Genomic DNA, 14,875 nt, shown 5'->3' on the forward strand with positions numbered 1-14,875 from the left:
CATCTATGGTTCCAGATGGTGCTAATAACTAGATACAGCCTACTTAGATACCTCACTTCTCATCAGAGTAATTCTGTACCCATATCCATCAATGTACATGGAAATACAGCTTCTGCCCCAAATCTAGCTATGCAAAATGGATCCGTCTCCCTCATTGGACCTATTTTGCCTTCAGTGTCCTCTGTTTCTCTATTCATTTGGCTATTTGTGCAATGTAACATCTCCACGCTCAATAACATCTGCACTGAGTACCATCAACTCCTGTCTATGAAAAGGTGTGTGAAGTAACAGAAGCTGATCCTCTAAGGCTCTCTCCCATGCTGTGGGACTGCTTTTATCTGGGACCACAATGTGATCTATTTCTTAAGCAGTTTAAAAATTACTGCATTTTCAAGGTATTGGAATATTTGCAATAGACTGGAAAGAACAAGTTTTCGGGTGAGCTGTATCATACAATGTTAGCAGTTCATTCCTGTGTATTCTGTACGGGATACTTTTTCAAAAGGTCATCAGATGCTTAAATAATATATGTAAATTCATGCTGATTCTATGTACACAGAGCCACAGTTGGATTAATAAAAAAAAAAAAAAAAAAGAAGCATCACCAAGCAATGCCTTTGCAAAAGGCAAAATTGAGATTCACTGTGCATGAAGCACATTCTTCCTGAAACCTCCTGTATCTCTGTAATCTCCTGATCATTTCTATAGAGGATGTCTACTTTTGCGGATTGTGAATACATAAGTACAGATGAAAATGGCTGCATCTAAAAACTGGCCTAACTTTACTGCCAAAATAAGAAACAATTTCCAACTAGGTTCTCTTGTTCATCCAAGACAATGTCACTGATGTCCCCGGGCTTGAACAACAGAATGTGGAGGAATCAGACCTATAAAGACTGTTTTAAAACTTGTTAACTCACTGGAAACAAAGAAGAAAAAAATGCACCTTTCCTTTTATAGTTGTACTCTGGAAAAAACTAAGAGTTAAAAATGAAAAATATAAGAGGTCAGTTCATAAGAACATGCAGTAGCTGCTAGAAATGTCTCTTTTTTTCTCTAAACACTAGGGAAGAACCTTATAAAGCCACAGGGTTTTTGTCCGTAAAGTCTCGTAAAATCCGTAAACCATCAAAATGGCCTTTATTTTCCCATGACTGGCCAGTATCTGTTAAGGGAGTCTGAAGAACACTCTTCCAAAGAAAGAGGCAAGGAAGAGCACCAGACTTAATTTAAATGTCTCAGCAGAATTAAAGCTGGCCATACTTGTAGTACAATTACACTCTCCATTTTATTTGTTGGAACTGCTGATTCATTATGGACTATCTAAATTACCTAGAAAGGCCATTTAAATGAGTCTTTTATCTGATGAATAATAAATCTTAAGGTTCCTGTATCTGATTGTGACATTAATATATGTTTAGAGCGAAGTTTTTACGTTCTAATATATTCTGGCTAGGTTTATTTCATTTCCTGATACATTCAAATATCACCAATTAAGGCAAAGCAGCTGGTCATAAACTGATCTCATTTCCGTGATTTGCTTTGCTTTGAAAGCTGTCCTTGTGTTCCCTCTTGTGTTCTTTCTTCCTCACACATAATAAAAATAATTACACTTCTGGTTTGAAGAACTTGCTGTAACATTACCATCATTATTGTGAAATGGTTGATCTCAATAATTAGAAATCCTGCCCATTTTCTTAAACATTACTTTATTGTTATCAGTGCATTCATACTGAGAATTAATATTGTCCAAAGATTTCTGATGTTTATACATCAGTGCTGCAGTCCCTGAATTCTAAGTCATATAAAAATCAATAGATTATGAGAAAAGGTTTACAGAACGAGGCCCTTAAATTACTTCAGTAAAGACCTAGCTGTGTTTTCTGTGTTATTAGTCAGGGAGTTCTTAGAAGATTTCTGTCTGTTATGTTTTGAAGGTTTTTTTAAAAGCTGTTTCCATTAGTATTTCAAGAATAAATATGTTAGTTTAGAGAGTTTGACTGAGGACCTCAAAAATTTATTTGATTTTTATTTCAGGACAGGCCTATTTAGATCAATTCCAGAGATAGAGACTGGACCTTCACTAGCTGCCTACAGGACATTTCAGTAATTACCTTTCCTTTAAAATTAATTGTTGCTTTGAAAATCCTGTCCTTAGGGACATGAGGAGCTAATCCTGATGATATTAAGGAAATTTCTACTTAATTCTGACGGCTATCAGGTAATGCCTTCTGAATTCTCCATTTAGTGCACTTTAATACCCACTGAGATAAGACTTGCAGCTCCAGAAAAGCCTATAAACTAATATACACCACATTGGGCAAGACTGCAAACAGCTCGAATTTTGTGTTCAAAAACCCAAGACATACAAAGTACAAAATTACTGAAGTGAAATGAAAGAAGGATGTCACCTTGGTTCCTTTTGACTTGGTTTCACATTGAGTTTAGCACCCTTCACTGAAAATAACTGCTCATCTGTAACAATAGGGAAATTATTTATGATTTCTAGGCCCTATGCCTCAGAATTTTTCTGGAAGCTTAGGAAGATAAAATGAAAAAAAGTCAAGACATTAATTTCTCCAGTTCCTCCTCATACTTATTTTAAAACATCTCTGGGGGAATTTGTAAGTAATGGAAATTACCTGACAAGTGTTCCTCTGCAGAACAAGTAGTTAAAGTCATTCTAGCATGGATGATACTGAGCTGGTGAGCACACTCCTCAGCCTTGATAACAACATAGTTATAATACACAATCTAGCATGTGATTTACGTGCAGGTTACTTTCAAGTCTCCTCAGATAACCTCTTGCCTTGATCTTTTAAATTTTCTCATGAATAATGAATTGCTAACACAGTTGTGTACTTAGGAGCAGTTCAACACAGACCTTGGAAAAACACATACTGTGTTGAAGATACTATAGGTGTTGAAGGCACTATAAGTGTAAGAACACCAATACAGATGTAAAATAATTTTTTTTTTTTACGTTCTCTATTTCTTTTAAAAATCAATCAACAATATCTTTTGTTGTGAATTTTCTGTTTCTAAAACACCTAGCAGTTACATGTTCAAATATTATTTTAAACATAGCTAAGAATTTAAACACACCTTTGCACAGTTTAGTAAGCAATTGTAGATTTTATCCCTATTCAGGTCTCTTAAAATATACCCCATGAAACTCCTTTCCAAACAAAATCACTTTGTGGCAGAATTTGTATTTTTCTAGACAGTGTTTGCTTCCACTGAAACTTATTTTAATGTTTTACTTACAAAATTTTATGGAGAAGTGCATATTTTTTGTTGAATAAATGCAACTAAACCAAAAACATTTTCATGTTTGTCAAAATCTTCCATTCAGCTTTCCCATTTTCAACCCAGCTTATTTACAAGTTTCTTTTATGTAATGGCTAATGCAGCATGGGGTTCTCTATGCTTTCTTTCCCCACAAAATGCTACTTCAACTAACTCCTGTCCCTGAAACAGTGAAGGTTTTACAGCAAAGCCTGTAGATGCAGACAATCTTTCTTCTTCCAGCAGATGTAGATATTTACATAAGGAAGACATAATTTTAACACTGAACAGGTTTCTCATCACTACACCCAATAATTAGAGAGAATTCTGCTCACAGCAGTGCCCAAATAAAACTGGAACAACCTCAGTGAAGGCTTAAGAGACTCTGAAATTTAAACAAGTCACAAAACAGGAACAGGAGCGAATTCCATCCTCCATTTGTACAATCAAATTCTATTTACATCATTGAGCTGCATCTTAAAACCTACAGGGCAGAACAGATACCTACAAATAAAATGCTGGTCCTTACCTTTGCCTATAGAAGTGGCTATTCCATTCATTAGCTGGGATAGAGATTTACCGGGAGAACCAGGGATATCTGAGGATGCCACCGAGTTACTGCTCAGGAGATCAATCTTTCCTGCTTGCTGTCGAAACTTCTCCAGTTCTCTGGACAAGAGGTTAAATTGTTCGCTCTGTGTCCGGCATTTCTCCTCTAGCTCTCGGACCTTGGCCTGCACAAGCAAGACATAACACAGACATTAGACTGAGATCAGAGCAAGCTATGACTGCGTCAGATTTTTCTTAAGTACCAGGAAGCCAGGATAGGCAAACTGTTTGGGATAAACAGGCCCACAATTACACTTTTCTCCCCCTAAAGTCTCACCCATATTTAGAATGAAACTTTTTAGAAGCCCTGTAATATTCAGGTAAACGCTCCTTTCATCCCCAATTTCCAAAGTGGAAATTCTTCATATTTTTTGGCAGTGCTAAAAAAAAATCACTGTCAAGAACACTTGCAAATAGATCCTACAGCTTTGTGACTTCTACACATATCTGAACGTCACTTTTGTGCACTTTTCCAACTTTTTCTAAGACTGAGGTATATTTCTGAGGTTTGCCCATCCTCAGCTATTAAGTTGAAGCCTCCTGAATTGTTAGATTAACACTGATGTATTAAAAAACACCACCAAAAAACCCCCACCGTAGTTCATGCAGAATGTGGGCCTATATACTTGCTCAATTCCCTTTCAAAAATAATGGTCATCACTATAGGTGCCAAGCCACACAGAAGTAATCTAGACACCAAGCCAAGAGGAGATTGTTGGTAAGCTTGTGAGAAGTAGCAAAATGTCATTGCTGGCAAACATTTTGTTTTAAATTTTGAGGTATTAGGCTTTAACAAAACAACTTAAAAGATAAGCTTCTGTGATGACTTGGGAAATTTACCTACATACAGTTTATGAATTCCTGATGTGAAAAAATGGATGAGGTGATAGGAAAGATTGCCTAGATGAAAGAAATGACAAAGGGCATGAGAATTCAGGATTTCTTCTACAACTTTAACTCAAAAAATATATGAGTAGAGAAGATAATAAAGCATGAAAAAAACTTTTATGCAAATCTGTGTGTTCATTGTACCAACTAAATTAAGGATATAATAATGTTTTCAATATAATGCATGTAAATTTCAATCTGCATTTATAAACAGCCTGTATATCTATTTGCATACACTGTCATATATTCCTGAAGAGAAAAAACACAAATCTAGAGTACCCAGAGAGTTAGGCAAGAACATATTAACACCTCTTGCAAAGACTGAAAAATCAGCAAAGCTCCTGAGAATTTCATTTGTGATGTCTTATTTTCACATAGGGGCAAACAGTCGGTTCGTACTCTGGAAATCTGCCGGAGAAAGACTGACATTTGAGGCCTAGGGACCACTCATGTCTTGTGCTGTGACCCAAACGCTGCAAGCAGAAGTAGCTCAATAGAGGCAGTAATAGGTTCCTTATATGAAAAGCTAGTGTATTGTATGCTAATCTGATGATTTACGAAGAACAAAAATCACTTTCCTTCACTAAAAAACCCTTTACAGTATATGCCTAGTTAAACAACTGTATTAACAAAGGAAATCTGGATATCAATTAAATTAATTCAACTGTACTACATGTTTCTTTTTCTTGAAAGATGTTCTCACTTCATATAAGAAAAACAGCCCATGTTACATATCAAGAAAATGACATATATTACATACCAGCTATACAAAGATCTTAGCACAGCTAAAGATAAACAAAACACTTATAGTCCCCATAAGAACACAAAAATCCAAATTTTCTACTACAGAAGGTGGTATTGTTTGTTCCTTTCTTTGTAACAAATACATTTTTAAAGCTACAGTGAATTTTGAGGATGTAATTTCTTTGTATTCATAAAACACATATTTAGTTCTGCTAAAGAAGTCTCAGGGTATCTATCTGACTGATTATGAAAGAGAAAACAATAAGATACAGAGGCATTGTAGGAGTTTTACACAAACATTAAATGCTTTGATTTTTGGTTTTTGTCTTCATCTTTTCACTGTGATTTTGAGCAACAGAAATGTGAGCCTTTGCTACTTGTTACTTTGCTGCATGAATAAGGCATCTACGTACAACGTTAAAGAACATTACACAAACAAAGTAGAAAAGTGGTTTGGGTTTTTAGACCCCCTCTTTCCTATGGAAAGTTTAAGGACGAGCTATTAAACTGTCTAAGAATATATACTGACCTTTCCACATGCAGTTATGGAAACTCTAGCATAAAATAAAAAATAAAAACATCATCATCCAGAACCCAACAAGATGCTAAGTCTGCCTTAAAAAATATTTTTGAAAAAATATTAATTTAATGTATTATTATTATTATTAACTTAAAACCTATTTGCATTTCAGTATATGCCTTCTCTGACTTTTCTTTTGAGTATATAGAATCTTCATTTTCAAGTTGTTCTCTCACGACAGTATGAAGCCTGGAAGAAAAGTGCCTTTATACTTTTTTTTTAATCAAGGTTGTAAGTTAGAAGTGAGCACAAAGCTGGTACTATATAAATTAAAAATTGCCATAAGATTCACAACAGTACTAACAGGCGGCATTCCCATACCCATTTTTGTTTCTTGACTTGAGGCAGGGGGGGGGGGGGGGCGCTGTAGAAAGTCTGCATATTCAGGTATGTCACTGCAGAGTGAGGCATGCGCTCTCAGAACTAGTGAATTTTTATTCTGTATCATGATTCTGCCCATATTGCCTATCCTAATAATGATGGCATGAAAGTCCCAAGTCTATCGGATCCCCCTAAAACTGGATCTACCTATAGCAGTGGTTGTATGAAAAGACATTCTCTATTGCAGACCGTATTGAATGTATTTCACTTAGGACTTACCAAGTTTCTCATACAATACATAGTGCTATTTCTAAAACTCATACAGCTTCTTAAATTGAAAATGATGTAGACTTCATCCATTACAAGACAGATACTGTTTGCACAAGACAGGTAAGATGATGAGCAACTTTCCAGGTGGACGGGCTTGAATTCAGACTAGTAATTACCCCACATGTTCTGCTACAGAGATACCATTTCATAGTGTAATTGTTTACGTAGCAGCAATGGCTTTCAGTAGGTGGCTCAATAAATCAACCTCAGGTGAAAATACCACATAAGATTATCTTTGTATTAATAAAGAAAAAATCTGAATTCAGACAAAATCCACACAGTTAGAAAGCTACAATCTTGAATACTACCAAACCATTCTTACTGGGCATGCTCATAAGAAATTCACTTTCAAAACCAGTACCTGAGTTCTCATTAAATCATGCCATATTTGAAGATTAATCTCTTGTAGAAAAAAGTTCTGATTTTGGTGATTTGGTATTAAGCCAATAAATACTAAGCATGCTTGCATAACAATGGTTCTAGCACACATCCCATGCAAGGTTAGGCAGGACTATTGTACTCATTTTAAAGGGAAAAGTGCAGGATTCAGGACAGGGAAAGGAGAATTTATGCCCTAAAATACCTGCATGCTGTCCAAGGTGTTCTGGATGAAGTGCAAAGCAATAAATTCCAAACAAGACACAGTAAACAAAGAGATGTGAAATAAACAAAGGAATAAAAACAGTTTTGAACACTTTTTTTACATTTCAAAGCAAAATATATTAGAACAGTTAACACGTGTAAAAACATGCATTAACGCAAATCACGCTATAGAATGTTTCAGAAATCAATAGCACTGCTGGTCTTAAATTGCAATAGGCAGATTAAATAAAATGCTAAAAATTAATGGGCTTATGGCAATAAAAAGCAAAAGCTTAGGAAACTTTGATGGGGCTATGCAAATCTGAGCTCGCAGACAAATCAGCTAAATAGGAATTTTGATTAGCTAGAGCAGGGTAAATAATCCCTTGCCTGCTTTGTTTCTACTTAAGCTTTCCTGCATCATATACTTTCCACCGGGCATTAAATAATTTAATCTTATGTTCTTCAAAGGTAAAACAAACAATATATATGATGATAATGAAAACATAGGAGTAAAACAATTTCTGTAGGAATATTAACTTTTTCAGATATAAATAATTTATTTTCTTTTAAAGATGATCAGTGCACCAGAAAAAACATCCTTCCATCAACGCATGACCAGTAAGTACACAGACAGACTGTGAGAGGTAAAAAGACTAGAAATTGCCTTCTGCTAAAACCAGATTTCTAAGTGAAATGTCGACAATGCATGAGCTGTAATCAAATTATGGTATCACATGTTCTTTATGATATGTACAGTATATTAAGACTTAATAATCATTTAATGCCTCAGACAGAAAACCTATTTAGGTAGTTATCAGCGAATACCTATTTTGCATGAAAAAATGAAGAACAAAAAAGAAGAAAAGGAAATCTGGATGCAGTTAGTGTACTATTTACTTCTGCATCTATATTTTTTGACACTTTACCTTATCCAATTACATCAAACAATATAATTGGAACTTAAAGAATCTGTTGAGCCTAGTTTTGAAAAACTGAAGAGGAATTGTTTGCTTTAGGAACATTCTTATACGAGTTCTAATTTCTGCTACACATTGTTGTCATTTGTCCTATTTTGCACAACACTGTGGGTCAGTCTCCATTTCTAAACAGCAGGCAGCAAGGGGAATAAAAGGTTTTGTCAGCACCAGGCAGATATTTGAGTGTATTCATTTATTTCAATTCTCCTTTGATTTTTTGTGTTTTCATATGTAATTTAACTGTAACTGTAAGTGTCCATGACAAAGGTTCCATTATTATAAGAGTCCCAGTTTAAAACCTCTCAAAATTTCACTCCAGCCAAAGACAAAGAGGTTTTGCAAACCTTGCCCTGCTGCAACTAAAATTGACAGTAAAGCTCATGGGTTTTAATTGGGAGTAAGAATTTGCTCCTGTTCTTCTATACAAGGCACAAGCAATTCTGTATCCTTAGGCATAGAAGACTAAATTACTAGATTTTCCTTTAGGATTAATGACCGAAAGGAAGGCTGGAAATGTGATGCAAAGTCCAAAAGCACAACTACTAATGAATTTACAGGAAACGCCCCATGCCAAGGTCATAACTGAGCAATTGCTAAGGAAAATTTTTTTGATGTATCTTTATGGATGATGTTGCCTTTATGGATGATAGCACTATGTGCAGGTATTTAGTGCCTTAGAAGTTAGTAAATCAGATAATCTGAATCATCTCTCAAAACTTAATTTATTTAACAGTGTTTACTTACTAAACCAAATAGTCATGGGCAAATTCTAAAAACTTATTGCAGCATAGTTAGGAAATCCTAAGAAAGGCCCCTGCTGGTGATACACAGCAATAGGATTAGAGGCAATGGACGTGGGTAGTGTCCGGACAAAAATTCCAACAGGATACAAAAGTAATATTCTTCATAATAAAAGTGCTTAAAGACTGAAAGAGGCTGCCCATGGAGGTTGTCATATCTCCACTCCCAGAGATATTTAAAAATGGGCTGGGCAAAGCCTTGAGCAGCCTACAATAATCTTAAAGAGGACCTTTGAGCAGGGAATTGGACCAGATAGCCAGAGGTGCCTTCCAAACAGAGTTATTCTATGTTTCCAATCAAAAATTTGAATATATTTCTGGTGCCCTTGATTTTCAAAGGCCCAGTTCAGACTACCTTGAAGATCTACTTTTCCAATAAAAAGAATGAAGTGTTCTCTCTCTACCGCATCCTTTTAAGGTTTTTCAAAGTATCCAAATTCTTTCATTAGGTTTAAAAATTTTGGCTCTTTAACATGTTGCTTTATATTTAGTAGACAGTATTTAATTAGGAATCTTGGGCAATTTATTGCTATTTGCAGCTATGTTTCCAGCCTAAATTATAATAGTTCTTAGAAGTAATCACTTCCTTTCTATGTATCTGATAGTATTTTACAAAAAATACAGTACTAAAATTTCCATTCTATACAAAGAGCAATTGAGGTACACACATCACTTCTAACAGCTCAGCTTAATGCACTCCTAACCGACTTATAATCTTTAAAGAATGCAATTACATTAGAAGAGAAAAAAACCCCTCTATTTGCCTACGTATTACTTGAAACTTTCAAAAGTGATGATATTGTAAATTTATCACATTCAGAATGGAACCTCTGCAAAGGTAACACAAAAGATCTTCTTACCTCTAGCAACTGAACTGCTCCTTCATGTTCCTTCTTAGCTTCAACCTGAGCCTTGTTTTTGTAATTAAGAAAAGTGAAAGGAGAGGAGAAGGAGAGGAAGAGAGGAAAGAAAAAGAAAAATCCATTAGTCATGCCACAAATAGTATGCTCTAACCACATAAAGTCGCATACTGTATACTCAAATCCAAAGCCAATCACAGTCTTGAGGGGATGGCTCCGTCAATATTACTATAGTCCTTTGGTTCCAAGCCACTGAAATAACAGCTTATTTTTAGGAGATTGAATCTCAGTGAAGCTTAATAGCATTTTGTTGGAGGAAGAAGAGCATGCTTAACACACTGCAAGAACACATCAGAAGTGTCTCCGAAACCCTCTAAATTAAAACTGAAAAATGAGCTGCTTGTTCTACATTGCAGGAGGTTCATAGTGTAGAAACCTACTATACCAGCTAGGAGAAAGCAACACAAAATTAAGCTCATTCTTTATATGCAGCAACAGTATTTAACATCTAAGTAAATAGCTCACAAAACACTTCAAGGCAACCACAAGAAAGCTTGTCTCTAAAGAGGATTACAACATTTATGGTCCAATTAACTGAGTGAAAGAAGAAAAGAGGGAATCAATGAGAGCAGAAAAGTGTCTTTTATGTAGCTCAGAAATTCAGTTATCAAATTTTGCTCAGGAAAAGTATAAAATGTAAAAACAAAACCCCCAGCACTCAGCAAGTTTGTGTTATCCTCACTTTATTTCCATTTAACTTTTCGCTATCTTCTTTACTGACGCTTGCCTAAGATAAGCAAAACTTTTTGTTAACCATTGTATCAGGCTGATAGCAGTATGATGCGCTAACTTTGCCTCTTAGCTCCTTATTACTGTAACCCAAAGACCACATTCTGCACATTTCTCATCAGAGAAAAGTCTTAAATCCCTACAGCTTAGTAGAGGGCAACATCCCACAGACTTTGTTATTTAATTGACCAGACTCCCATTATAGACACTGATGCAGCTATGTTAACTTCATTTTCCTCATCTATGAGGGCTACTCTACTCCCTTATTGGTTTCAGTGGAAGGTGGTTCAGGCCATGAAGTCGCAACTGAAAACATATACTGAAACTATACTTCACTGTCATGCATGGTAATAAAGCCTCCTTTGGTACTGCAAGCACAATCATATTTCTTCCTGTACTGCAGTAATAAATCTTACTGCTAGCACCTGATAAAATATTGGCTCCAGGAGCATTAGCAAACATATGATGACAGGTGATAGAAAGCCTTGTGTTATCCATCATTAGAAGTTTAATAAAATCTACCCAGAATAGGAGTTCTTGATAAATGATTAGAAAACCTGCATCAATAGCTATCTCTCTTTTACATCGAACTGTCTTGTAGTAAGGCTTTCTTGGAGAAAAAGACCATCTGATTCCCTATCAACACAAAACCTTGATGAACAATATTATATTCTTCCTTTTAGGCTGAAAATCTGATCAGCCTGTACATATATTAAAAACACAATGATTTTTTATTTATAATAACAAAATGTGACAGCAAATGCATCAGACTGTACCAGTAACTTGCTTTGTTTTAAAGTGCACATTTCTGTGGTTCATCAACAACTTTACGACAGTAACAAGATATGCTGTGAAATGTCATCCTGTTACAGCCTGGAGTTACTACTTTCATTTCATGGTACTTTTCCAAGTAATTAGATGACTCTAATAAAAAAAAAAAGGAAGAAAGAATTTAACACGTGTACTACTAGGTACATTGGGAAGTCAGCTCTGGATGAAATATGAGCCAGCAATTTCTGTTTGATGATGGCAGCAAAGTATTATAGATAGGTAACAGATTTATTTAAATTGTTTTGATGACAATACACACTGCATTATAATGTTGAAAAGGAGATGTGTTGGATACCAGCAGTCTAGAGGCTAAAGCAGGACAAATTAGTCTGTGCTCATCTCCACTATCATGCCTAGAGAACTACAGGTAGCTTGGGTATCTCTCTACAAGGTAGAACAGTGCATAGTATAGACATCCCCCCCAAATCTTTCAATGTTTTAAATACTTTACCTCTCCTACCCATACCATGTACTAATCTGGTCTTCATTCTTATTCTATAGCACTATTAATAGCATTGCAGAAGCAACTAAGCACCTCAACCAAGCTGGGATCCCAACATGTCACAATGGAAAAGAATCTGAGCTTGGGAGGGCTGAAAAGAAAAACTTTTTAAAAAAGCCCTTTTACTTTTTGAGTAGTATCTAGAATGAATATCACACGCATATTTTGTCAAAAAAAGCAATGGGAAGAATGCTCATTTAAGTTGTCACAGATCCTTATAATGAAAGGCCATAATAATTAAAGAGGACTCAATAGCAACTTAATCACATAAAGAATTAGATGTTTCACTGTGAAAATGAGTATCTGAGCAAAGTCCTAGGTGAAGTATTTTGGGCTAATGAATGAAATCAGTAAGAAGGATGAATTATATCTTAAATACTTCTACTGAGTAATGCATAGATGAATTGTTATGGTGAATTTTAGTATAGAAATTCTAAGCTAAAATTCTAGTGGAACTTAGTGGTAAATTATTACTAGATAATTTTAAAAATAAATTATTTTGTATTCCATGCTACTTCAGTTCCACTGAACAAGAATTTAATCCCTGGCTATAGATGCTGAACTAGCCGCAGCGAGTAAAATAACAAATACAGTACAACCTTGTTTGTGCTTGAAGTTTATCATGCTATAGCTTAGCAAAAATGATTGGAGAAAACAGTACTACAGAGATTTGTCTCCTGTTGCCAATCTCTAACAAAAAGACCCATGTAATGAGGATTTATTAGAAGAATGTAACAAAAATTAGCAAGAAGAAAAGCTGTACCTTTCTTTGGGTTCTTTGCTTTACCAGGAAATTTAAGTCCAAAATTTAGTGGAAATTCAAATAATAACAGCTGAATATAACTAGAAGTGGCATTTTGAAATATGCCTAAACAGATTAATTGTGAAATGCTAACAGAAAATTAACTGGAAGACTTCATTTGGTCAAGTGAAGCTTTCTATTTCAAGCAAAGTATATTTAGATACATCTTTTTCTTCTGCTGAGAATGTCCTTCCATGCCAATTCTCTACCAAATTATCATTAGCATTATTATTTCTGTGTTTTGATCTACTCAAGCAATTGGAAAAATCAACTTTAGCATTGACACAATTGCAGCTCTAAGTGACTTTGGTAAGACTGAAACTCAATACCATGTTTTTTATATTATAATGAATACTGAGAAGTTGCAGGGTGAAAAAAAAAAGTCTTAAAGTGATTTGTGAATTAGAGAAAGAACTTTGAAATGAGGCACCTAAATGGTTAAGTTTATGAAAAAGATCAACTGTGATGTGTAAGTACCTTGACAAGGACTTACTTTAATCTAATCTAGTGGAGAAAGGTAGTGAGAATTGCTAGTGTCTGGAAGAGGAAGCCAAAGAAATCCTAACAAAACATATGTCCGTGAAAATGAGTAATTGCTCCAGCAAACTCACAAGGAAATGATGGATTCCCTGTATTTTGATTATCATGAAATTAAGATCAGATTCCTTCCTGACATTTAAGGAATGCACAAATATTCCTGAGCCCAATAGAGGGGTAAGCAATGGAAATACAAAGGAAATACATGTATTTGCATCATTTTTCTCCCTACTGGGAAATACAAGGACTTTATATATACTGGTCAGGTTAATCTTCACTGGCATAAACATTTATAAAGCAATTGGTACGGTCATGTAAATCCAACAGTAAACATCCACTTATTACAAATACATCAGCAATCAGGCAGAATAATCCAGAACAGGAACCAGTTTGGTGGATGTGGTTTAAGTTCCTTTAAACCAGGAGATCTCTTTCATGACCTGTGTTCTGTCACTGCAATGTGCTGTTTCACCTGACTTTCCCTTTCCCCACTTACCTTCTGCAGGAGTTCAATTTCCTGCTGTTTGGCGTTGAGAACAGCCAAGGCTTGCTCATGCTCCAATTCCAGCTGTTGCCGCCGTTCAGCAGCCTCTCGCATATGCTGTTTCAAAGGAAGCAGAAAAACTATCAGGAGACTTCGATGTATTCTACCTGCAGCCAAACATGTTGCCATTCCAAGGCATGCAGATGTTCATCTCAATATAAAAGCTCTCTGGTATCACTGATAGGCAAGCTGGAAACTGGATAGGATTTTAATTCAGTCAGTACCTAGGGGCATATTGCCAATGCTAAACTCAGGCATTTTGACAGCAATCTCTTTTAGGATATACAACTCTCTCATTGCCAGCAATGCAGCCGCTGTGATGCACAAGTGAACAGTACCTGTTCAGGCACAGACTTATATGTGGCATTGTGTTGAAAAATTAAAGCTTGGAAAAAACCTTGACAATTCCCTAAACGCTTCTTTACCTAGGATATGGTTTTGTGATTTGTTTTGCAAATGATGACCCACAAGAAAGAGTTCACCTTTGCTAATCTCTGCCTATTGTTTATAGCAAATTAGACAGAGCAAAACTATCGCAGGTGTGATTGTGACAAAAATTATTATATAGCACTCAAAACCAACTTTTAAAGGACAGTTGCTACTAATGATTCAAAGCAATATGAGAAAGGTTCTTGGGAAGAGCACAAGCTGAACAATGTCAAGATACCCTTTGCAGATAGAAATCTTTTTCATTACAGGTTATTACTATTCGCTCAATATTATTATAACTTTCAAACACCCTGTTAATAAATGGGAGTTAAGAAAGATCTCTTTTTAGATTCTGAATCTCTTCTCTAGTGAAACTGGTATTAAAGATTTTTATTTTCCAAATTACATATTATTCCCATAATACTCTCAGAGCAGAGGCACAATGTCTTATCTGCAGCA

General features: G+C 35.4%; 1 protein-coding gene across 5 annotated transcripts in view; it reads right to left on the reverse strand.

Annotated features, from left to right (window-relative positions):
• Nucleotides 1-14,041, reverse strand: part of RIMBP2 (RIMS binding protein 2) — a 55,272-nt gene extending 41,231 nt beyond the window's left edge. For 4 of the 5 annotated variants that reach the window (XM_035895370.1, XM_035895371.1, XM_009639833.2 and 1 more), the window contains exons 1-3: nt 13,940-14,041; nt 9,983-10,033; nt 3,818-4,022 (exon numbers count right to left, since the gene is read on the reverse strand). In XM_035895370.1, coding sequence (XP_035751263.1) covers nt 3,818-4,022; nt 9,983-10,033; nt 13,940-14,041 — 358 coding nt within the window. The remainder of the gene's footprint in view (nt 1-3,817; nt 4,023-9,982; nt 10,034-13,939) is intronic. The other variant, XM_009639834.2, reaches the window with a different exon arrangement.
• Nucleotides 14,042-14,875: the final 834 nt, after the last annotated feature.

The sequence above is a fragment of the Egretta garzetta genome, unplaced genomic scaffold (assembly GCF_000687185.1).
Source record: "Egretta garzetta isolate BGI_Z169 unplaced genomic scaffold, ASM68718v1 scaffold25, whole genome shotgun sequence".
Lineage (NCBI taxonomy): Eukaryota > Metazoa > Chordata > Aves > Pelecaniformes > Ardeidae > Egretta > Egretta garzetta.